Below are 26,342 nucleotides of genomic sequence, written 5' to 3'. Positions count from 1 at the left end.
TGTAATTATTATCTTTTGTAACTTTGTCTTGTTGTATGATGTGTCAGCTAACATTAGTTATTGGACATTAAATGAAACAGAATGTGTTGATTTGCTAGAGGGTGGTAATATACTAGCATTAGAAACACCCGCACTTTTAGAAATCCCTGCTGCACCCCTGGGTGACCGACAAAACGATGGCAAAGGATCTGAAGTTAAAGATCTCGTTGCTTTCTCATGAAGTCAAACAGACGGCACGTTTTGACAGCATAGCAAGAAAAAAACAAAGCTGCAACATAAAGGCAAGACAGCAAAATGATAAGGTTCTCTTTGGCCATAAAATCTTTATTTTCTCCTTGTTTTCTTCGTGTTATGGTGCAACACAGACAGAGTGAATTGTTTTTACTGCAGACAGCATGGCTGTCTATCGCTGTTGTATTCTCCACTGGCTTAACCTTACTTAACCATGCTGCTCTTGTTCTCAAAACATATGAGGTTTACTGCCAACTGTGTGAATAAATGCATGCAAATGCAGCATACAGACTTCAAGCATCCTCCCTGCTCTTGTTGAACGTCCTGTTTAATCAGTAAAGCCCTTGAAATGGTCCTCACAGTGACATCCCTATAGGCGCTTCATTGATGGATAAACTTCAAGTTTTACCTTACACATTACAGACTGGAGTGCGTCCACTGACCTGTGTGAGAGCGTAGGTGACGTTTGAGTGCAGTATGGCTGGGGAAGGTCCGGTTGCATTCGCTACAAATGTAGCTGCGAACCCCGGCGTGGACCTCCATGTGCTGCTGCAGAGCCGTCTGGGTCTGGAAACGCTTCCCACAGAGCAGGCAGAAGATGGCCATGTCTGAGCCTGCAGAGACAAAAAAAAAAAAAAAAAAGATACAAGCATTAGAGTTGATGGAAGCTCATGTCAATTGTGTTTTAAAAGTTGTTGCAATGTGTTCAAATATAAGGAATGAATCAATTTAACTACAGCTTCTGCATCCACACAATAGTTATACTGCTGTATATGCAACAGGTGTTATATCACAGGCTCAGATATATAACAATTTACTAACTGTTCCTGCAGGGGCTTACATGCTGTATTTATAGGATTAAAGGTGCACAAAATACTCGTGTTTCAGAGCGGGTGTGTAGAGCGATAAAGATCTCCTATGCAATACTTCAATCGAATCTTGACTCCAGCGAGCACTGTGCATTTTTTTTTCTCCAGCAGAGATAAAGAGCGCACAGTTGCGAGCACACAAACATTAAAAAAATCACAAACAGAAGAGACACACACACACAGACACACACTCTGTTTGCACGCTCCCTTGAACACACTCCCTTCACACTTTTTCAATTACCAGGCTGGGGGAAAACTCTGGGGAAGGACTGAGTGTTTGGAGCTCAGTTTCTATTTCATCAGTCAATAACACATCTTTGGGGCAAAGCTGACACTAATTTAAAAATCTATGAAGAGCAGCCCGCCTCATGTTCATAACCACTGAAGGAGGAGGAGGGCCCACGACAGCCTCCGCGCCAGATCAATCACTGTCTCTCGGCTGCTCTGCGCTGCCGAAGACGAGGGATGGAGGGAGGACGCAGCGCTGGAGGATGATGATAGGAGGAGAGGGAGGCAGAGGAGCAGCAGGTAGAGATAGGAGATCCAGTTTGGAGTAGAGGAACGCGGTGCACAACCAGAGGGAGGGGAATAAAAATCTAATTTTGATGCAATTTGGAGAAGAGAAATAAATATCGACAAACCTTCACTATCTGACATTAGCTCCGTCTCTGTGTGGTTTTGTGTTGTTGTACAGGAGAGAAAGCAGGTGAGTGTGAGTGAAGAGTTTCATCAGATACTTGTTGAACACTCATGGCTGAAAACCTGAGATACTAATCTGTCACTGTACAGGTGAGTATACTGCCTAATCTGTTGTTGTCCTATCAACCTTTTCTCGAGACTCCACATCAGGGCAGATTTGACGGTTTTACGCAGAAATTATTATCTGCAGATTTTAGTTGAGAAGGCCTGCTATACTGTAATTGACCGGTCTATGCGGTTTTTATTTCACCTGATAGTGATTTTTCTCGGCCGTATTGAGTTGACCAAAATTAAGTATTTTGACTTTTTACTTCTTGGTGTTTCTTTTTGCCTTTGTTTTTAGATCGGACAACTGAACAGAGACAGGTTAGTCGTGAGGAGAGAGTGGGGGATGACACGCAGCAAAGAGCCGAGGTCAGATTCTAACCCACAGCCGATGCGTTGAGGACTTACATATTAATATGAATCGTGATAACACAGTCACTCGAGGGACACAAGTGTCTGTAGGTCTATTCTGTTGGGATTTTATCAATGAAAACAATAAAAGCTGATGTTAATTTTTGACAGTGCTGTATCACTTTAAATGGGGGGACTCCACTTTTCTTGGATAGAAGAAGCTCAAAGGGAAAAAGGTTGAGAACTACTGAGAGTGACCCAGATGTGGAATAAGTAAGAAAAAGATCTGAAATGTAACTGCTGGAAGGCGCCAAAAGTGCCATGTCCAGGATCAACAAGATCTTTTTTTTAGTACAAATTTTACAAGAAGAAACAATAAGAAAAGCAAAAAGAGGAGAGATAGGGGACTGATTTTATCTCTAGTTAAAAACCCAAACTCACTTATTTGAACAAACCAAAGAGATTTAGTGTCAGTGAGAGATGCTTTTTAAAAATTAAGTTGACAAGACAGTTGATTAAGACAAATGCAATTTCCCGTGCTCACAAGCAGATTCCTCCTGTGTGTTTTCAACATACAATGAGGAGCCTATATATACACTGCATCGCTTCTTCTGTCGAGCTGGACTTTTGCCAAACAGCTGCGGGCCCACTGTGTCTATAACAGTGAATGTAAAACCCTTTATTGACTGGATGTCTTGTTATTGTAATTGGAATGGCAGACGAAAAAAAAAAAAAAAAAGAGACAGCCATACGTGAAAGTGTTGATTCCCTCAGTTCTACATTTAAAATGTACAGCAGGAAAGCAAGTCAGATTGTACCAGTTTTAGAGAATGTAATATGGTAGTCTACCTATATGTAACTAATGCTAAGCTAGTTTTCTCCTGTGTTGAATTCACTTGCCTGTCCCTTCTTCTGCTCTCTGCTTTTATCAATGAAGAGGGCTATTGACTGGGGTCGATTGCTCCTGGAATCCCTCTAGGACTCCAGGTACTTAAGTGGCTTTGATTGACAGGTGTGCCTCCTTTTCACTCCTATTCTCTCTCTCTCTCTCTCTCTCTCTCTCTCTCTCTCTCTCTCTCTCTCTCCATTTACCTAGTTTATCTAAGGAGTATCTTTAGGCTCTGTCAGTAGACTAGCAAATGCAGAGGATTTCTTCCTGCAGTCAAACTTAAGACCAGATACTTCATGGTCACATTAAAGTCTTAAAGCTACACGCCTTAATGGCTGTTGTTTGGAGAGGGAGAAGATGAGAATGGCTGCGGTGCTCCAGAGGCAGAAAAAGAGACAAAGGTAAAGTGGGAGAAGCGTGGAGATAGGATTCACAGAGGCTTTGAGTAAATAGGAAGAATTAGAGGACAAAAACCCCGTCGGAATGTAAAAGGTCATCAGACCTCTGACCTGAGGTCGAAGCTGAGGCGTGGACAAGGTGGAAATATGAACCCCAGATACTGACACACTCTTTGAAAAGAGAGAAGGGAAAACAAAGCTGGTGTGCAAGAAAGAGAAGCACCACAAGAAAAAGACTTCTACTTTGAAGTCAGGGTGGTTACAGTGGAGAGTCACATTAAAGTGATGTATCTGTCCGCAAGTACGACCGTTAACGCTTTCAGAGGTGTGTTTACAAAGTAACATGAAACAGCAAAGAGAGTAACAGAGAGGGCAAATGTTGTGTGACGCAAAAGTCAAACTGTACAGGTGAAAAATAAAGGTGATGAGAAACTAAAAAACATGCTGCTTCTAAATAATGTTGACTAAATACTGACACATGAGGACATCCTATACTCCATTAGTTAGGCTTGAAGAAGCGCCTGTATCAATGTCCATTCAGCAGATAAATACACAGATGATGACACACTTTTCCATCTCAGTGAATCACTCAAAAAACCAAACCTGTTGCATTTCCAAAAACTGACTCACTATGTTCAACTCTCCCTTCCAAACTTTTGAGCAAAATATAGAATTTAGTTAAAAAAATAAAAAAATAAATAAAATGGTGCATGGAAACCTCTGCTGTGCTATGTTGTTTAACTACGTTTGTATTTCTATTTAACGGTTATTAAACCACGTTTGTCAGGAAACACAAACAGTAGGTGAAACTACCATTAAAACACACAGACAAAGAGTTTACAGAGAGACAGCCTGGAATCAAAAGACATCAAAATAGTTTTAATATATGATGATTAATAGATAGAAGTTGATGCATTGAATGGCTTTGTCAATTAATAGATAGTGATGCCTGATTGGCTTCTAGTTAAAACAGGCCCATTCATAAAGTAGAAACATACAAAAGTTACTGACTACACTAATGTGCATATCCTAATCACATCTACAAACTCTGCAGACTTTTGTAAGACAGTTTGTATTCTCCTGGGCCCTCAAATATTATATTTCTATTTGATATGTTTCTATATTTCTAAATTAATATATATGCATTACTAGATTATTTGGGGCTTTTTATGCCTTTTTTGTGGAGGAAAGTGGATAGAGACAGAAACTGGGGTGATAGAGAAGGACATGACATGCATCAAAGTGCTGAAGGTGCTTTAAGGACTGTAGCCTTTATACATGGGGCGTGTGATATAACCTCTAGTCTATCTGGCGTCCCTGATGATTCTGATTCTGATGTATATTAGACACATTGCAAACAAGGATTTTACATGTGACAGCCAAAGATGGTGGCTTCAGGTAAATACAAATGTAGTCTTTAGGATTTTCCTTCCACAGAACTCTGTATTATAAACCCCCTCTTCAACTCACTACCATCTCTTCTTGTCTGCAAACAGCAGTTTGTAGTAAAGTAAAGTGTGGACCCTGATTAGACTGAGACAAAATTAAGTGGTCCAAACTGTACAGTGAGTGCAGTGGATAATGTGTGTGTAAAGTGAGTAAAAGGTGTAGTCGGACGCTGATAGATGAAGAGAGCAGCGGAGAGATAAAAAGGGAAAGAAAGGCCGGAGAAAAGTAGTTGACCCAGGAGGTCCATTACAGTGTAAAATTGAGTCAGCCCAAAGTGACACCTGAACGAAGGAGCTGGAGGAGCTGGAGGAGGAGGTGGTGGTGGTGGTGGGGTTCTTAGTCTCAGTCCTGTTCGGCTGTTTGGGAATAATTTACCTCCTCTAACCAGCCTCTCTCTCCTTCTCCCGCCATCTATTTATAAAGGCTCGGGCAGTTTGTGGCTGTCTGTGTGTGCGCCCGCAGCAGAGCCGGTAGTATCTTAATGGGCCTGGAGTGGCAGGGCTGCTTTTATTTAAGTGGGGGACGGACGGAGGCCGGTAATGGAGAGGAATACTGCCCGATGGGAGGTGACAGAGGCCGGATGGGCACAGAGCAAAGAAATGGTCCAGAGGCAGAGGCTGGATACTTTTACTGAATCTGATGCAGAGGCAGGGAAACCAAGCGTCCACCGACCAGCTCTGGAAAAAGTCTCAAAAGATATCCGTTATTAACATAAAGCATTGTTTTTTTTTTAATATGATACAGTACTCTGTGCACCTGCTCCATGGCCCATCGTTACAGTGATACCATGGTCTAAAAAGAAGTGGACTAAATCTAGATCGTGGCAGATGGCTGTCTACCAGAGAGTCTAGTTCCTCCAAAGGTTTCTGCCTGTAAAAGGAAGTTGTCTTAGCCAAGTGATTTTTAATTGGTGGATTAATTTGGGGTAATATTACAAAGAGTACAGACCTGCTCTCAAGTGTCCCAAGATAACTGTAACTGTGAGGTGGTACTATGTAAACACAAATAGATAGTTTGATTCAGTAATTTCTGTCAATTATTTCCAAAAAGATGAGCACCAAAATCACACTACAGGTTTCAAAATCTACAGATGATGCCACTCCTGGGCTCTAATAGCCAGTTTTTGACATAGACTGTATATAAGAAATGGATGTATTCAATTGGTTTTAAAAGTAAAGCCAATGTAGAAGTGTATTTAACCTGCATTCTCCTTAAAGGCCAGTAGGGGGCGACTCCACTAGGTGCAAAAAAAAGAGCCAGCTTGTATGGAAACAGATGAGAAAATGACTACTTATCAGTTAATTTATGACCTCAGTCAACATTTTCCCAATGAATTTATTGTTAGTTTTAATAATTTTTTGGTCTTGCATTTAACTTTTTTTTTTTTTTTTTTTTTTATAAATCATGGTGCCATTTAGTGGTAAATTGACAATAAAGTGGAGTATGGTTAAAGGGTGCACATACAGTACGTCTTTCTCACAATTCGCTACCACGCCGACCTATGAACCATGAAAGAGACTTCACATGTTTACAACCTCCATATGTTGTCACTTCTGGCTACAGAAAACCAAGATGGAAATGACCAACAGGCTGATTTTGAAGCGCCTAAAACTTTATTTAAACCTAAGACAAGCTCATCATCATACGTTACCACTCCAAATATCTGAGGACAATAACACAGAATTTATATATGATTGTTTTCTTCAAGTCCCATCTTCGAAGCTTAACAGGCACGGTTTGAGTTGAATGAAACTTTTCAGGATGAGCCTCCCAGTCCTTAGGATCCTGCTCCAAATGCACCCTGAAAGCTTGTGTTTCTTGGCCCGTAGACGAGACAGTTAAATGCGTCCCGGCTGTGGCCTGCAATGCAGCGTGCTGAACAGAGGACCTGCCAGAGTTAATGAGGCAGAGAGCAGCGGGACCTCAGCACAAGGTGTTCAATCACAGGCCATTACCACAGCCCTCAACCTCTGTTACTGCTTGCTCTTGTCAATAGCGATCCATAATAAGCTATAGTTTGTCTATAGAATGGGCTGGATGGTGAGTAAATGTCGGCTCCTGTTTCCTATAGCACCTATACGACTTCAAGGTGTCTGACTCTGAGGATAATGACTCAAACATGACCCGAGAGTCAACACACCGTTATTTATGATGGCTCTTATGATGCTGCCTTCAAGTACAGTTAAAAAACTCTGACTTTTGAGGTGTCACGTACATAAAAAAAGTTTGTAGCTCAGAAGCTTTCACGGTTGGATTAAGAGCTCTTTAAGATAATCTAATTTTCAAAAGATGTGATTTATTTTCTATTGAGGGTTGCCTTTCTAATAGAGAATTTGACTTTTTACAATACTTTTTTTTTTAAAACCACTTACTTCAACTCAAATATCTTAAACTTGATCTGTTTTACTAATAAAGCCCTTTTAACAGAGATCGAAGTAGAGATCATAAAGCTGCAAAGAAGATGAATGGAGCCCATCTGTAGATGTTTAGATGCTTCATCTTTAAATGTGCACAGATGTAGGCAGTTCTTTTTTAAAGACCCAGTTGTCCCTTCCTTGCTCTCTCCCCAACAAACAGACTTCAACTACCAGTCACAACAACAGCCGTCCATCCCAGGTGCTCCGCTGAGTCCTCAGCTCTGCTAACTGCCAGTCACCGCAAACACACCAGTCACAACAGAGCCTCCCTGTGTCTGCACAGAGAGGTGTGAGAGGTGACGTTCCTGCTGCTCTGTAGATTTCGTCTAGACTGAAGAAGTGTTTGTTGTTGCTCTCATCTGCAATCAGGTTCATCACACATCATTTTAAAAGCAGCTCTGAAAAGGTCGCCGAACACCTTTTTTATACCCCCGACTCCGCGGGGTGTCATCGGAAAACAAAATCTATCCTGTCATCAACAAATAAATAAATGCCTCCTGTGATTTACTCACGTATGGATTGAAAAGGTTCCCAATTTAATGTAAGGGTACATCTCTGAAACTCAGTACACACTGAAGTCATCATGTCTGGCATTTGGCTCGCTAAGAGGACCCCCTGTGGGCAACTGTTGGTGTCTGCATGGAAGGTAACATCACAGGAACCACATACTTTGCACCCTAAGCTGCCCCTAAAACCCCCCACAACAACCAAAAAAAAGGAAACTTACCTATGAAAAACTGCTCCCACAAATCATGGGACAACTGCATTAAGAAACATTGTCTCTGAAACTGTTTTTTCAACTCTAAATTAAGCTAATAAAGATGATCTCCTACGCTGATGACTCAGTCATTTATGTTGCAGTGCCATCTTTATGACCAAGGAACACAAACATAACAATTGCAATGGAGCTGGACTTGAAAGCAGTCTCTGAACCCCATTGGTTATCATCCAATGACGATATTGCCTCTTTGGCAACAGCTAACTTTTGAGGGCTTGCGGTGCAGCCAGCAGTTAAGAATAAATGACTTCTAACCACGACTTCATTTTCTGTGTGTTGCCTACAGATTAGCATTTTTTTAAGCAGATTCTGTGAGGCTGGAAGGGGAGGTCGAGGGGAACATTTGTCAGTCGGTTGCAATCTGCAAACTCAACACCAGCTGCCAGTAAATCTTTCAAACTGATCCTTTAAGAGTGTTTAAAGGTTGGATAAGACAACATTATATATTTACCAATGATCAGATGCACTGATTATGATACAATTGATCCCCTTCTTTTGCTCCCTGTTTCACCAACCAATCAGTCTGGTTCTGCTTGAGGTTTCTGCCTGTTTCTATGGACCCCATGAAGAATAGTTATTACTGAAGTAACAACTAATGAGGATCCAATGGAAATAAACAAATAAGACTTGAAGTTCTATGCAGATCTTTTGCAATATGGGTAATGTGCAATATATGTTGTGTTGTTTTTCATTGGTATGAACCTTTCCGTTGTACATGTGGGTGTACATTTTTATGGTTTTCATTTATTGGTTCTAGTGGAAGCAGCTGAATGTTTGGCAGCACTTTGAGTCCAAGATAAACTTCCACAAGAGGACAATAAAGTGTATCGTAATGTAGCACACTAAATATAGGATAGGATAGTACTTCATTGACATCGGGTCAATTCTTGGTTTTACTTTTGGAAAAATAGAAGCAAACTGTCCAAATTGTAACAAAATACCTCGGCAATCTTTCGGTACTGAAACGTTGAGACAAGGCTCTCACTCTCCTTTGCACCAGCTTTCAGTTTAAAATATAAGTCCAGATCTTACACTTTGGTATTTCTGGATAATTCTGATCATAGCGATTGTATCGTTTTCGCATACTATTGTAAAGTATCAAACATTTTCACAACCTTAGGGTACAAAGTGTCATCGGAAAACTTCAAAATCGATGATTCATATCGACATGTATAAACCACATTGACTTGATTAGATGCGTCACTGGGAATGTGTTTCTCTAAAGGTATCTGATACTCAAAGGTAATCAGACAGAGGGAAAAACTGCAACGATCAGGATTGTTAAAACCATGACATCACAGAACACAACACAGACAAAGAATAAGACAAATAAGGCCCATGGTATATTTCTATTTGGCACTATGAGGTGTCTGAGGAGTAGAATCGATTGCCAAATACACAAGAATTAAGAAATTGTCATGTGCAACACTGAAACGTTGTTCTTAATGCAAGAAGATTTCAGACAGAACTAAGGGATCTGATTTTTAATACACAGGATAACACACTAAAAATACCCTGCGCGGTAACTGGAGCTACTTCTTCTGATTGAGTGCTAAATAGTGAAAGTTTCCAATTGTTTTAAGACTAATGTCTGCTAATCTCCAGCTTTCCAGAGCATCTGTGATTTCCTCATTACCTTCTCAACAAAACAAAATACGATTTCCCGACTCATTTGTGTCTAACAGTGGGGGAAAGAATAGGTAGATTTCAAACTGTTCAGGACATCATAGTGGACATGTTAAAGCTTTTATTTCTTTCTGAACAGCGTTTACATTTACACTGAGTGCAGGGCGGCTTCCATGTGGTGCGAAACAGAAGCATGTGGACTTACAACAGAGACGGAGAAATGAGGAAATAAGCATGCTGTTAAAAGTGGTTTACATGACTAACATTGCATCCAAATTACATCACTCCATGCGACCTGAGCAAATCATCTCCTGTTTGTAACGTTCAAACTGTGGCTAATGGTTGCATTTAGGCAAGTAAACAATCCCGGTGCAAAAAGTAAGGGATTAAGTGAAGGACTCATTTCCTAAATGTTTCAGGCAATGGAATATAAATGTCCAAACATTTCCAAAGCAAAGCCTATTAATTGTCAAATTGAGTGATTCAGTGTTTGGTCTGTTGCCACTGATGATATTATTTGTTTACCCTCTCTCTGTCTGACATATTTTGCATAGCACCGCACCATTTCCTCACTTTTCAGTAAATAGTACTTGAGGAGTCGTGACCTGACAGGCAAGGACACAATGTTTCAGAATCATATCCATCACCTTTTTTCTGCAGCTGTTAACAATGCACAGGCTTTTCAGTATCCTGTTATCCAACTGTGCACAGCTCTCACTAACATTGAGCTCTTTTTTTTTTTTTTCTGAGCTCACTTTTTCAGCCTGTTTTTCTCCTTGTGTGCTTTCAAAAACAGACACACAAAAACACAGGATCCAGACCTGAACGCCACACACTCACAAGTGTGTACATATATTTGTGTGGAAAGTACAGAAAAGAAGTTAGAACCTGTAGACACACTGTAACCGGGGGCGACACCAGTACAACTGCCGCCCCACACCTTCCTCTTCTTCCTCTTATTTAACAGGAAAGTGCTTTTATTCATTCAGTATAAATGTACACAACAAGAAACAAACTCAGTATGCAGAGAGGATTTATAGTTTTTGTAAATAATATGGAACTGGGTCAAACAGCAACATTTAAATGGAGGTGAAATTCATTAAAAACACAATGAAACAAGTCTTTAAGGAGGTTTTTTTAAAACAAAAATCTCATCTGCTGACTGATTACGATCCATCTAATGGCTTCATGACTTTAAACCTTAACGTCTGAGGACCGAGCCAAAGAAACAACCTGACATTCATCATGCAGGGGAGAAAACAAAGAAATCAGGAAAAAAAACGCCTTTTTCTACGAGCCTGTTATAAGAAAGTGATACGACACACTCTGCCCCGCTGTGTGTTGTTTTGTTTGGTCTCTGCCTCCCGGTTGCATCGGGCAGTGATAATTCACGTCGGGCCCGCAGCAGCGCTGACATTGTAAGATGAACTGCTCGCAGCTAGATTAATGCCACCAGATGCCAGGCGAGATGCCATATTAATTACCCAGAGATAATGTCAGCACAACCATATGGCAGCTCAACTGGCCATTTAGTTGACAGGGAGAGGTCTTTATAGCAGTGCAAATTTCCTCACATGCAGACGCGCCATATTCTCTGCGTACTGTAGCAACTGGAGCTCTTCACTGCTCTCTGCACATTATTACTGATGGTGTTCATTTGTGATCTTTAAAAATGTTATGAATAACACATAATCAGGCAGACTTGATGGTCAGATGTTTTTTCAGTAATCGTGGGAAAATGCAGTTTTAAAGCCTCCATGCAAAAATGTTTCAGATCTTGTAAACATGTCCATATGGTGGTTTTCATCAGCTACGAGATAAAGAGGATAGAAGAGGCAGTCAAGTGTCGCGGCTAAACATTAACGCATTTAAACTACTCAAAATCACGAATGCATGGTTTTTATCGATCAGAAAACACATTGTTCCACTGGTACAAGTTCCTCCGTTACCATGACGACGGAAAGGTAGCATGTTTTGAGCCAATCCTACATACAACTAGGCACGTGGTCAACCAGCTGACTGGACAATTAAACGTCACCCCCCTCCCATCCCCCCCACCAGAATCATTAATATATTATACGTTGGCCCTCAATGACGGTCAAATGTTGTGCTCAAGCTGCCGCTACATCCACCCGCCACCAGGGGGCTGGAGCCGTAGCTTAGCTCTGTCGCTCCTGCTCTGTTTTGCCCGTTTTTTTTGGTTTAGAAAATGGAGCTAAGTTGTATATGTGAGGTGTGTCTGGTTAATTAGCATATAACCACATTCATGCGGATGTTTACCTGCAAGGAGCACTGAAGGCTAATGTTGCTAGCACTGCTTACGCTAGCAGAGATGGTGCGGTGACCCCGCTCGGTCTGACACTCGGATCGTCTCACAGACAATATCAGCACAAGGTACGCTTCCCTTCAAGTTGCTTATATTTTGTCAGTTTATCTAGACGTATCGTCTGAATTTAAATGTCTGATTAACCGACAAGGAAATGAGTTGCTAGGTTGCTAGGATGATCGTCCTGCTGTTGCGCAAAACATCACATATGTAGTCCTCTTGCTAAAAAACGACAGGATCTATCTTTTCTAGGACGCTTTTTTACGACACTGCGCATTTTTTTTTTTTCCACCTGCTACTTGAAGAATTACATCTGCAGTACAAACAAATCAGCCTCAGACAGCACGGTGAGGTCATAAAGTATTAAAAGATTAGTTCGTTTTGGTCTTTTTAATGGGGTTTGTTGACATGCTAATACAGAATAATGCCTGTTAAATGCACTACGAACAACATACACAACATTTATGCAGAGGGAAAGGAAAATCTGTATTCCTGCAACATGGCCGCTGAGAGGTTTTCAGGTCTTAAATACACATCCAGCCAATCTCAAAGCCTTTCTTTGCACGGCTGCAGTGGATATACATCCTGAAATGTCAGTGGAATTTACACAGCAGCATGTGTTTGTTTCTTCCCCTCACCGCCATGCTGACTGTAAAGATCATAAACGACACACGCTGGGAATTAATGTCAGCGTGAGTAACAGTGGCGAGGCCCTTTATCATGATTTACAGTTTGCACCGCCGGCCCCTCTCTTGTTGTTGGACTTGAGGATCATTTACAAAGACGGACCTCGCTCGGCCATCCAATCCGCCTGCCCTCCCACCACCACCACCACCACCACCACCACCGGAGCACCCACCTACCCCACCCTCCAATCCCCACAAATCCGATTTAATCAGACAACTTGTGCAGTGTGGCTCGGAGTAAGAAAAAGGATAATTAGTAAACAGAGGAGCTACTCGCCAGGCTTCATTGGCATTCGCACCGGGTTACTGTGTCGCATTTAAAATGCAGTCTGATGAAGTCTACAGAATCAAACCATTTGTTACTCCTATTGAGGAGGCTTCGGGCTACTGGCAATTAAATTGGAATTAGCGCTGGGGAATGAGATACGGCAGATTCATACCAAGGAGGGGAGGGAGGGAGGGAGGGAGGAAAGGAAACAGAGAGAGAGAGAGAGAGAGAGAGAGCCCTCTGTCTGGACCTGGCTCGGCTCTACAGTGGGTCAAAATCTGGAAGTGATTTGCTCTCTTTTGAGTTTTGTTTATTTCCTGCATGACTTCAGATATCATTTTATACCCCAAACTCTCCACTCAGCCAAGACGCCTCGTATAAATCTCTTGTTTGTGAAGCATTAAACTGATTCATGTGCGTTTAAAAAATGGATGCTTAACCAGAAAAGAAAAGTGGTTCATTTTCAAAAAATGGGGGGAATTTAAGTGTCCTTAACATCTGAGGGCTTTAACGTCATAATGAGTATACGTATATATTAGATCAAAACAAACATATGAGTGCACTTTAAGTCTCAGAGTGTCTGAGAAAGAGAGTGAAGAAACAAAGAGATGCCATTTGCTCTGCCACAGCTGACTGGGCACAGTGGAGCTCGGCGTGGAAAGAGAGAGAGAGAGCTGGTCCACTGGCAGAGGGAGGAAGAAGAGAGGGGGATAGATGGATGGATGAAAGGAGGGAGCGAGGTGGGGGGGGGAGAGAGAGAGAGGGGGGCAGATAAATGAAGTGGAAATGAGAGGGAACAGCTCCTGTGCTACAGCTGGCCTCCCTAACTCTCAGCCAGCCTGGCCGTGACAACTGGCTTGCTCTTCCTCTGCCCGTCAGGGAGGGGCGACGTTTGACAGGAGGGGGCCCCCGAGCCGGGCTGTAAGGCTGGTAGAGGGCCAGTAGGGGCCAGTAAAGGGGGGGCTCTGAGTCTAAATGTGAAGGTAGCAAAATAAATGGACTCCTATAATAAAGGTGAACATGTTTCTCCTGAACAAAATATCTAAATATTGAAAATCAAAAAGATCAATCAATGCCCTAAAGTGTGACCTCTTTGAACGCATCAAAAATATTCTCTTGACTGATCCTGATGCAGATTGTGTCAAAATCTTTTTACTTGTCATCTAAGCAGGTGAGAACATTTGATTTATTTGTTCTGTGGCTCCTCAGCTTTGCAATATCTGAGCGATTCCCCCCTTTGTGATGTCAGAATCAGAATCGGGTTTAATATGGTTTCCAGGCAGAAATATGGAGACTTGATGACATGCTGTTGACGCCCTCTTAGTTTAAAAATGTTGGACTAGCACACTGAGGATGAAGGCATCCAAACCGCCCAATCTGACTGGATCTCTATAATCAGGATGTTTTCTGTCACTGAATTTGTTACGACCCGTATCGACCATTTGCTTCAACAAAAGATAAATGAAAATCAGCTTTACGTTGCGGCCTCTGTTGTTCGGTTAAATTCTGAATCTTATAATGCTACCACTGCCCACATCTGCACGAGTCACCCTTAAGCGAGTGATTCCTGCAACCAGAAGTGGAATCAGCCCTACTGTAGATGGATCATTGCTATCCTGAATGAGGGATCCAGTGACTGTAACATGCATACACTCCTACTGTATGTGAACGGTCCTTTAATGTAAGTTTCCAGCCTATCAGTCCTGGGGGGGGGGGGACATGGCTTTCTCCACTGCTGCTCCCACCCTCTGGAACTCACTCCCAAAAAACATCAGAGACTCCCCCACACTCACCTCCTTCAAGAAATCCCTCAAAACTCACCTCTTCATCACTGCCTACAACCAGTAACTCCCCCCCCCCCCCCACATTACTTCATCACTGTACTGTCCTCGTCGTTTTTTGTTTTGTTTTAATGTTTTATGTTTTTGTAAAAGTGTTATATAAAACCAATGTATTATTATTATTATTATTATTATTATTATTAATAATAATAATAATAATAATAATAATAATAATAATCAGTTCTGGATTGGTGCTGGTCTGGACATTTGCCATCGCCTCGGTTACAAACGGGGGTGTGAAGTTTGAAAGACAATTGCGTTTAGCCACAAAAGGAAGGGGCTGATGAAAAAATGAAGTTGAGCTGCATGATGGGAAATGTAGGATCACTAGGTAACTTGGCATTTGTTATCGGCCTATCGTTTTTGTTTTTTTTTACCACTGTTTTGGTTTCTTCTGTCACAAAACTTCACGTTGCAATGCTGTTTTCATTGTTGTTGCATTATGTAGAATTACATTTTTATACTATATACAAGTATTTGAGATTGAAGCAGTGTGTGTGTGACTTCTATTGTATTCTCTTCTTCCACAGCGTACTACGAGCACCAATGTCACCCTCATAAATACCTGTATATTTAATAACTCTGAGCTAATAGAGCATTACTGCCTCAGCGCTAAATTAAAACATTGGCTCCATTTTCACTGTGACCTCTCTGAAACGACAAAAAGCTAAACAAAAATGTGCTTTTAGAGGGAGAGAAATAAAAAGTAAGTGAGATGATCATTATCACAGTAAAGTGTTTGTCTGCGTCCGCGGCTACATAAACGCACATATGCTTCCTCCTCAAGGTTAAACACAAAGATGCTGTTCAAGCGGAGTCCATTACTGCGGGAAAACCAATGAAAATAAATGACAGCATTCGGTGGGAGGTTGGAGAAATCCCACGGAGAAATGCGCGCAGCTCGGTCATTTGTGCACTCCGTTTTTTTTTTCTCCACATAAAATGCTCGATTGTGTGTTTACAGATGAAGCGCCGCACATTGGCGTGCAGTCGTATTCTTTAACAGGAAAGGGAGACATCCTCACTCTGAATATCCCAGTGAATCTGTCGGCTGATGTAAATCCCTGTCACCAAGATTAATGATCTGAAACGTTGAAAAAAACAGAATCCTCAGATCTTTTTCTGAGACCCTGATTCACGATGTGCAACAATAAAAGCTCTGCGTAACCATCAGAGAGCTTCACAAAACTGTGTACATTAACAGCAGGAGTTTAGCTCTTAGATATACACTGACAGAAGAAGACAACTTAAAACAACCCTGAGTGAGGGACCTGAAGATTGTTTGACATGGAAGAGGCAGACGACACAGGGAGAGAGTCAGACCGATTCAAAAAGAGCAAATCTCACCTCAAATTGTTTTTTTTCCCCACGTCTACAAAGTTCATCACTAGACTTCAACTTGTCATGTTTCTAATGTGCTGATAAGGAAACAGATTTGACACCTGCATCTCTTTCCTTCCTCCTAAAAAAAACATCTTAAACAACCTGTAAAAAGGACCCGCCTCTTTTTCAAACCTGCCTCACATCTATCAAAAGACTTTGTGTGCATCCCCAAATCCACAAACATGAAATTTAATATATTTACCGTCAAACATTTGAGCTGCTGAGGATGCTGCCGGACTCTGAACAAAATGTCTTATTTAAGCTGAGTTAAGATGTTGCACTGATGATCTATGTGGTTGTATGAATGTCTGCTTTACTTTGTCATCCAGCAACACTTTTTGTCGGATTTGATTTAGGATGAAGACATTTGTTTTGCATATTCAGATGTTGTTGACATCAGTATATAATTAACCTCCATTCAACCAGGGAAATGTGGTCAACTGGTCAAAACTGGTTAAGACACAGGACAGTTAAAGTGCTTGACAAACAATGAGCAGCCACGAAAACAAACAAAATACAAGAAAAATGACTAATATACATTAAAAATACATGACATAGGAAGTTAAACCAGGTGGAGCATGATCGATCTGACACTGGCAAACGTTTTGCCCAGTGAAAACATTTCCCTTAACTGGAAAGTGTGCCGTGAGGTGGGAGATTAAATTCTGCTTCAGAGGGCTTGTGCCAGCCCAGTCTGCTATTTTTCATATCCTTTTCATCCAGAGTTTTTTTTTAAAGATATTTCCCCTTGTCTGCCCTTCTCCTCCTCTTTGTGCATGTTGTGTAGTCTCTGGCATGCTTTCTGAGACTACCTGGATTCTTTTTGTTCTTTCTGTTTCGAGTGAATCTAAACCTCCAACTCAATTCAAGATCCATCATCGTTAGTCAAACACTTTCTTTTCTTGTTATTATAAACAAGGTTTTTGTGCCACATGGACTGGGAGTGACTCACCGGACTCCACCCTAACCCTGTCCACCTCCCGTCACCCCCCCCCACCACCACCACACCCTCACCCCAACCCTCTGTCCTGCAAAGGAATCCCAAATCTCTCCGCGGCTTCCCAGGATTTATTCTCTTACTGGCCATCTGGACAGTGGGGGCACACAATGTAAAAGGAAAAGGGGGCTGGAGGAGGAGGTGGACCAAACCCACATTAGTCACAGGCTCTTAGGTCCTTCGGCCCTTACACACACACACACACACACACACACACACACACAAAGCGGCAGAAGCCAAATGACCCCAGCTCCCCCTCCTCCCTCACTTTCCCCCCCCCCCCTCACTGTGGCTGCTGACATCGTCTTTCCTGCTGGACAAAAGGCTTTTAGCACCTCTCTCTACTGTCCTAACCACAACACACACACACACACACACACACACACACACACTAACACTCTCAGCACCCTTCATCCCTTCTAACACAGACAGGATAGGGTGTTTGTTTTGTTTTCTCAGACGGCTGGGAAGCAGGGCAGGGAGGGGAGGGGTGGGAGGGAGAGAAAAAAAAAGAGCAGAAAGGATGAGGGGTGTAGGGGGTTTGGGGAAGAAAAAAAATATATGTGCTTTGTGTAACTTTAAAGAGTAAAGCAAATGATACGTGAATGCTGGGAGAAAAGCATGGCCAAACGGCTCCTGAATGATAAAGGTATTAGGTACAATGGGGATGGCATGCTACTCCGTCGGCTTAATGTAGTTAACGTGGGGCTTTTGTCGGGAGCGGCAGAGGATGAGTACAGGGGTGGAGGTCTGAGAGAGAAGTCACAGAGCACTACAAGCATCTATTGTTGCACAGGTTTGCATTTAACAGACGAGCGAGGAGGCTTTTTCCTCTCTCAGGAGGAAATCACAGGAGAGCAGGTAGAGGAAGAGAGGGTGTGAAATCGAGGCTCATTCCCGTCACGAGGAGTTAAAAAAGAGAAAGAGAAAACAACAATACAAGAGGAAAAAAAAGAAGAAATATAATCATCCGACACCTGAGTTCAGCCTCAGCTTTCGTCCGACACTAAACAAAAATCTGGGAATAATTTCAAGCCAAACAATTAGTAGGAAGTAAGCAACAAGCTGCAAATACCACAGCTGCCATTCAAGGGCAAAAGAAAGCGAAGAAGCAGATTGTACTCGGATTGTACTCTTTGAGTCGTGAGGAGAGGAAACAGCAGGAGATGAATTAGTGAGCGGCACGCAGCAGTAAATAAAATAGTAATATAAGCATCAGTGTGCAGAGCTCGGAGAGGTGGAGGTGAGGATGCTAAAGGACGTCTGTAACAGTCAGATTTTATACCCCTGTCATAATTTAAGTAAAAACATGTTGTGAGAAATTTCACCATTTAACCAAAAATCGTGCTGAAGGTGAACAAAAGCAAACAGAGAAAGATTTTTAGTGAAATTCTGACTAAAAAAATCTGACTTAAATGTAAATATGGCACATTTTGTTGAGATAGAAAACTATCTATCTGGGCGCCGATATAGCTTAGCGGTTATGGTGCGCACCCAATGTACTAAGGCTGTAGTCCTCATCGCAGCGGCCGAGGGTTTGAATCTGAACTCGGCTCTTTGCTGCATGTCATCCCCTCTCTCTCTCTCCTCCTAACATTTCCCGTCTCTCTTCAGCTGTCCTCTCTAATAAAGACAAAACGGCCAAAAAACACCTTTCAAAAAACAAATAATCTAAGAAAACGTAAAGTCCAGGCTTATGATTGGAATTCACATTGGGATTCTTTTCTGATTTTTTTGTGTACAAAAAGCCAGTAATTCATATTTTGGAATTACATATTGTGAATTTGAAACATTTATTTGGAAAAATCATTTTTAGTAGGTTTAAACCAGATTTTTTAACAGAAATCTGACATTGCTGAAAAAACTTTTTTAGTGTTATGTAATGTCTTGTAACTTTATTACTTTATTATTTATTGTATTAAATAGTTGTAGAAATGACATGCCAACCAGCTGCTATTGAAATATTACAATTACAACCTGAATCAAACTGTTCACATCACTGCATCAAGTCAGCCGCAGCAACAAGTCCCCGTACATACAGTACTCTGATATCTTTATATAAAAGCAGACTGCTGTAATAATGTGTATGATCAAAGTGTTTCATCTTCTAGTTTAGTAAAAAAAAAGAAGTGAACATTTCTGTAATCTCAGCGGGTGATTCAAATAAAGAAAGAACACAAAGATCAACTCCATTTAATCAGATTTCATAAAAAGGTTTGGACTGAGAGTTAATTACAAACGACGCCACAGAGTGCTTTAAAAAAAACAAAAAGTGTGAAACCAAACGGAAACCTAATGACTCACATCATTTTTAAGGCCTCCAATGTGTGAAACATCTGCTGGATTACATCTCTGCCATGCACGTGTACGAAGTTAAATCGGTGATATTAAAAAGACGTTCAGGTTGTGCTTCCTGCGAGAGACAACGTCTACAAACGTAAGCACTTCCATCCTGCTCTGTTTACACGTCCATTTGCAGCAAACTGCAGATTTACATTTGCTCAGAGTGCTTTTTAAAGCTTTTTTTTTTTCCCGTCTCCCCTCGAACAAGTGGTGAGTGGATGCAATAAAGGCGAGTTCAGGCAGCTGCGACCTTGGAGCCAAACTGCGAGCGGCCGACGTGACTTTGTGGGCTGGAAGAAAAGCTTTATTTATAGATCAGCTGTGTGTCGATCAAACTCCATCGAGGGAGAAACGGCAGCAGTCTGAGGAGGAGGGGTGTGTGTGTGTGTGTGTGTGTGTGTGTGTGTGTGTGTGTGTGTGTGTGTGTGTGTGTGTGTGTGTGTGTGTGTGTGTGTGTGTGTGTGGCTGGGAGGGTTGTTTTTTGAAGAACTAATACAGTGGTGTGCCTCAATCTCACTTAATTCCATTTAAAGGAAATTGATTTGGAGGCTGGGGGGATTGAGGGGAGGGGGGGGCATACTGGGTTTTTCTCTCTTTCTCTCCATTACGATTGTGATGAAGTCTTGGCCTTGTTTCGTTTATTTCAGTCCTCTGGTGGTACTTGATACAGTAGTTGGATGTCGTGCTGTGATGTACAGGAATAAGGGAGAAAATGGGATGACACTTTAATGATTCTGGAGAAGGGGGGGGAGGGGGGGAGGGGGGGCGGCTTGCTGCAGCAACAAGTAGCAGGACAAATGGAATTTAAATATTGAAACAGAGAATAAATAATGATTACAGAGTCGAGGTCATGCTTCAAAGATTCATGCAAATGTTTAAAATCAACACTGAGACATGAGTGAGCGGTGTAGGTGGAGGAGGAACACAGAATCATTTAAGTATATGCTACACCTTTACTTTATAAGATAAGGTAGGTGTGATGTATTCATTTTTGTGTTCTGGTATGGCAAAGATAAAAGTCTAATATTAAAGGATTGTATGAAACAGACAGTTTCATGCTGACATCATTTGTAATCCTCGATTTTTTTCTCTCTACATTTTCCATAATAAATAAAAAATCTCAGCTCCTTCATTATTTCATAAAATCTTTAGATCGATGTGTTGAATCTTTAAAATATCCACCTTCAAACACCGAGTCTAAGTTTTATGTATTTGATATAAAAGGCTAGTTAGTAATCACAGCGAGCGCTCGAATAACAATCCAGTCTGTAATTTTCATTCTCACATGTTAAATATTGAATTCAAGATCAATACAAAAATGTGTCCTGCCTTTGATTTGATGCTTGATGCATAAATCTGCAGACAGAGGATTCATTTGAGATTTGTGTCTCAGAAATATTTTGTGAAAAGTTGTGAAAAAGCTGAAAATTGTTCTATTTATTTATTTATTGTACATTTGTTTCGCTTTAATGGCACATCTCGCTCTCAGTACACACACTCTCTCTCTCTCTCTCTCTCTCTCTCTTTATTGACCTCTTTCAAGGTAACATTGTATAAAAAGTGTATTTTATTGAGTTACATGGCAGGACCATAAAAATAGTGCAATAACAATTTTTTTTAAAAACATAAGCCTTTCAAAATAAAATGCTTCATCACTGCAACATCAATTTATCCCTGATCAACTGTCTTTAATAGTGCAAGAAAATACTGCAGCACCCTCTACTTTATGGTTACATCTTTGTATGTAGTGTACATATACATGACGGCTTCTCCTCACACTGATTTAATATTAAATGTAATTTGTGTGACAAAGAAAAGGGAGGAACTAAATCTCCCCCTCTCATCTTAATTGTTTCTTTGATTTGACTTTTATCTCCCTCTTTTTTTCTCAGCAGGTACCTCCACTGATCACAGAATCACCGGGCAGCTTGTACACTCAGTCCTCCCTCTCTGTGAGCCCGCAGCCGAGGAGCTTCATGTTTTTTCTACTTTTTATACGAGAGAATCAAAGGCAAGCCGAGGAAAAAACTCAGCGAGGCTGAAAAAGCCTCCTCAGACAGAGCGACAGAAAATGGAGAGAGAGAGAGAGAGAGAGAGAGAGAGAGAGAGAGAGAGAGAGAGAGAGAGAGAGAGAGAGAAAACAAGCGCGTTCACTGCCAGGACTGTTAACAACCACCTGTGCGAGCCCACCTGTGGTTTTCTAACACAGCTCTCACAAAGAGAGACGACACTCAAGGGGAATTAAAGTCATCCCAAAAAAATCATCTTTGAAAAGGGATGACTTTGGAAAATATTCACTCAAACGACGACAAATGTGCAAGAGAGATCCGGCGCTCCCTTAAAGATTGATGTGTGTTTAGTGCGAGTTATATTTAGTACAGTACAATAAATTCATACAGGGATCTAAAACGCTGCCAATTTCTGTTGATCTAAGCTGAATATTCCCCCTCATGATGATCACACTGGGATTCACTGACGGCAGAGATGAAATCATTACTGAAAGACCATCATCTTAAGCCTCCGTCTCTGGAGAGGAGTGAGACGCCGGCTGCCCCAGATTGCCTCAAAATGCAGATAAGAAACAATCGTGCTCCAGAAATTGGTCCTGCAGGAGTATTACATGGGAGAGATTAGTGGGAGATAATCATATAATGGCGATGATAGCACCGATCGCGGCAAAACGACCCCATAAAGTCACCTCTGAATAAAGACGAGAGAGGGAATGAAGCAGTGGAGTGTGAAGGGGGGGGGGGTTCAAACGCTGCCTCTGGCCAGCAGGGGGCGCTCCTCTGTCTCCACACTCACTCACTGGTTCCCACTGGAAGGGGGGGAGAGAAGTCCTCACATGACCTATACCAGTTCACAGGAGTTTTCTCCCAGAGAGAGAGAGAGAGAAAAAAAAAAGCCTCTTATATGGTATATGGTGAGACTTAACTGCTTCAGTGTCCGCCGTGCAGACACTTAATGTCTGAGAATTAAGATTAGAAAGTAGTTTAGAGGGTCAGGTGTTTGTTCCAGAGCGCCAGGGTCATCGGGGGTGAACGCAGTTTCACATGAGCAAGCTGTTCATAAATGCATTGCCTGTTATTTCACCTTTCACCACCAAAAAAACAAAAAAAAACATCCTCTTGCCTCCATTGGCATTATTATTATTTTTTTGTTTTAGTGTTCGAGGAGTTAATAATAAACAGAAACGCTGGTTCTAACAAGGCTTCTGATATCTTGGCTTTACTCCGAGCATCCTTTTAGCAGACTCGCCTCACATGCTAAATGAAAGTGCGCTCGAGCAGAAGCAAATATTAATTGGGTGCATCAAAGAAGAACAAGACGAATGAAATATGTTTTTTTTTTTAGAAACATACTTAAGCAATAAGTGACTGAATAAGTGGAGAAGAATGAGTGAACATCTGGGGGGGGGGGGGGGGGGGGGGGGGGGGGGGGGACAGCTATGCTACTCTGCAATCACACATGCTTAACAATGCTCTGCAGAGTAATAGAATAGTAATATGTCTGTTAATATTGTAGCAATAGTCGGCAGGCCGGGCTGTTCTTTTTAAAAATTTCATTTCGCTCGGTTTTGATTTCTGATTGATGTTTTTTCTCCTCCTAAGAAAGGAACGATAAATTAGATTTTTACAGGTTTTTTTTTTCATTTTTTAAAAAAGAAGCCAAACACATGCTGCAGCAGAATTCATGTAAGAAAAAAAAAATCAATCAAAAGCTTCATTTTTAAATGAATGTTTTTAAAACATTCAGAGAATAAAACCCTCATCGGTTCAGCAGAACGCAGCTTCTTAGGATGAATTAAACGTCCGTCATTAACTCTTTATGGCGTCTATTTAATGACAGGATCTGAAGTGAGACCTTAAAGTGAGAGTCGAAATGTTTTAATGATTGGGCATCACACTCGAGGATTAAAAAAAAAAAAGATTAATACTACGTTAAAGTCTGTCTCTTGATGCAAGATAACATTTAAAACTTCTCTTTTCCCCCAATTTGTTCCAACTTAATGCATTCACTTTTAAACCCTGCACTAAAATACGAACTGTCCCTTTAAAAACAACTCTTTACTTTTGGCAAACTTTCCTCAAACCCGAGTACAAAACGGTGTTATGTCTTCGGGACTATTTTCAGCGGCGGATTGATTTCTCACGTCTCTCGTTAGTACGTATTTACAGAAAAGATTTAGAGAAGAAAAGAAAAAAAAAAAAAAAAAAGACATCTCCATCCTTCGTCTGTGAACTTCTCGAAGCAGAAAGCTGCCGTGATGAGCCTTGAATTTGTTCCTGGAGTATCATTAAGAATCATTAAGCACCTTAATGAAAGGCATTGAGAGATTGTTGCTTAATGGAAAACAATGTGTAACTTGTTGTCAACATCCTCACACTGCGTCTCGCCCTCGTCTCCTCACGTCTCTATGTTTAGCTCTTCCTCTTCTTGCTCTACCTCTCTCTGTCAGCGGGCCGTATTTCTCCGTGGACAGAACCCAGGAAATTATAGTGCGGTGTAGGAGGGAGACACCGGCAGCTCTCTGACCCAGACTGGTAGCTATAAATCCACACTTTTTTTTTTTTTTTTTTGTGTGGCTTTGTTTGAAGGAGGAGGAGGCCTGATGGGGGGGTGGGTGGGGGGGGGGGATGGCACTCCAACTCCACTGCTTCCTCTGTACATCTGGCCTGTGAACGAGCACGCTGACAGTCGACACACACGGCAGACGCACTGACACAAGCTCCGCTCACAGATGTGGCTGCAGCAGGAGAGAACAAACGGCAGCATTTGTAACTTTTCTTTTTTACATGTAAGCAAGAAGCAGCAGAAACAGGCTGGTGTGTCACAAAGCTTCAGTCTGTGGAGACGATAAACCCCTCACTCTGTTTCATTAAAATGAGCAGAAATCAGAGATCACTGATGATGTTAACATAAGATTCTTTAATCCCAGTTAGATAACGTAAAGATGAGATATGCTTAACAATAAGAACTGACTGTAAATCTTAAATTCAGACTACTTCCTCTTTTTGGTATTTCTCTCGTTGAGATATTTTGACTTTCATGTTTGCATATCATTAATATATACGGCTGTCGAGGCTATTTGCTGACCTATTCAATCTGGCCTCATTAAATAATATTTGATCACACAAACTCAAACATGCACACACACTAAGTAATCCAACATGTCAGCAGTGATTCTGGACACTCGTGGTTTAGCTGCACTCCATTACCTCCGACCTCAGTCAGGTCTGTGTTCACGTGTTTGAACTGAAAAGTTTAAGATGCATCAAATCCTTTTCATTCCGTTCAAGAAAACCAAACAGCCTTCTGCTGCATTCTGAATGAACGCCTGCTCTTCAGATGAAGGTTGGTTTCATTATACTTTTGTGTTTCTCTTCCTATCTGTGTGCATAACTTTCTGCATATTCCTGCATTTGAGAGCTGCTGCTGCAGAACGCTCCATGTTATTCTCCTCAGAGTCTGACACTTTAAGTTCAAACAAAACCTGGTTGCTTATATCTACTTGAATGGAGATGTGTGAGTATAGTTAAAAAAAATAAATAAAAAAAAAAGACTCTGCGTGTACTTATTGATGAGGAACAAAGCCCAGGCGATGGTCTTCAGCGCTGGAATCTCAATGAAATCCAGTCAAAGCTGCAATTTGGGATTTTTAAAGACAGACTCTTTTTTTTCTTTTCCCTCCTTTTCTGTTTTAAGATTCCTGGCCTTTCACCTGACCCCAGGCCTGAGCCAGGGCACTGAGGTGTGGGGGGGGGGGGGGCAGGTTACTGGCAGTAGGGGTTAAAGTGTAATCTGGTCCTGTGACCACAAAGGCTTCGCCCCCGAGGGCCAAGGACCGGCCACATTTTCGGAATTGCAATGTTATCCCTCAGCAAACGCTTTCGGACCGACTACATATCAAGGGATTACATTTGACGGCTCTTCTCTTCCCTGTTGTTGCTTCAGTTTGCTTTTTGCTTTAGGAGGAGGAGAAAGTTAAAAAAAAAAAAAAAAGAAAAAAGAAAAAGCAGCTCAAACTTTGCAGGGCGGTGGAGAAAAAGCTTTGTGTCTCATTATATCAATGCCTGGGTGAAAGCGGTTGCACATCAATCTATTAGGAAGAGTAATTGCTGCATAGCATCATTACAAGCGACACATATTTTAAACCATTCAGATGCTGATATCAGGCTGCTAGTGTACTGCTAATTGCTTGCTTAAGTAATCCATTAAGGAGTGTTCTACAACAGCTTGCATGCTCCATTATCATTAGTTTTATTCAAGGAAAACCTTAACAAACCCTCTTTAACGGCACCGCGCCTCGGCCCTGAGCGCCTCTTTGCATCTCAACCTAAAGAATTTGCTTTTTTTTTTTTTTTTTTTAAAGAAGAAACTTCAGAAGATAGAGAGAAGTGAAGCGAGAGAGAGAAAAGGTTTAATTGACGCCTCCCCCATTTTCCCAGGGTGAAGACCAGAGGGAGGGGGGGGGATATGGGAGAGAAGAGGAGAGGGGGGAGATGTGACACCGCTCTCCCGGTGTTGCGACTGTACAAAAGGAAGCAGATTTGCAGAGGAGGTGACCCTTGGCCTCTTAAGCTTCAGAGAGGGTCCTCGGTGGCCCCAGCACCACCTAATCAATCACCTCCAAGAGCCTGCTGGTCAGCCGGACTGTAAGAGGACACTGCAGCCGGACCACAACCCACCCCCCCCTAAACATTCCTCTGCAGGGAGCTCTCTCTTTTGGTCAAGGGGGGGGGGGG

The 26,342-nt window shown here is 41.7% G+C and overlaps 1 protein-coding gene across 1 annotated transcript in view; it reads right to left on the bottom strand.

The window, feature by feature from the left end:
- The window catches only part of zbtb16a (zinc finger and BTB domain containing 16a), a 167,241-nt gene that overhangs the window by 22,996 nt on the left and 117,903 nt on the right, over positions 1-26,342 (bottom strand). The window contains exon 5 of the mRNA XM_061056400.1: positions 675-845. Within this exon, the coding sequence (XP_060912383.1) occupies positions 675-845 (171 nt within the window). The remainder of the gene's footprint in view (positions 1-674; positions 846-26,342) is intronic.

Source organism: Labrus mixtus, chromosome 14 (genome assembly GCF_963584025.1).
Source record: "Labrus mixtus chromosome 14, fLabMix1.1, whole genome shotgun sequence".
Classification (NCBI taxonomy): Eukaryota; Metazoa; Chordata; class Actinopteri; order Labriformes; family Labridae; genus Labrus; species Labrus mixtus.
The sequence above is the reverse complement of the archived record's forward strand: the minus strand, read 5'-3'. Positions and strand labels throughout refer to the sequence as shown.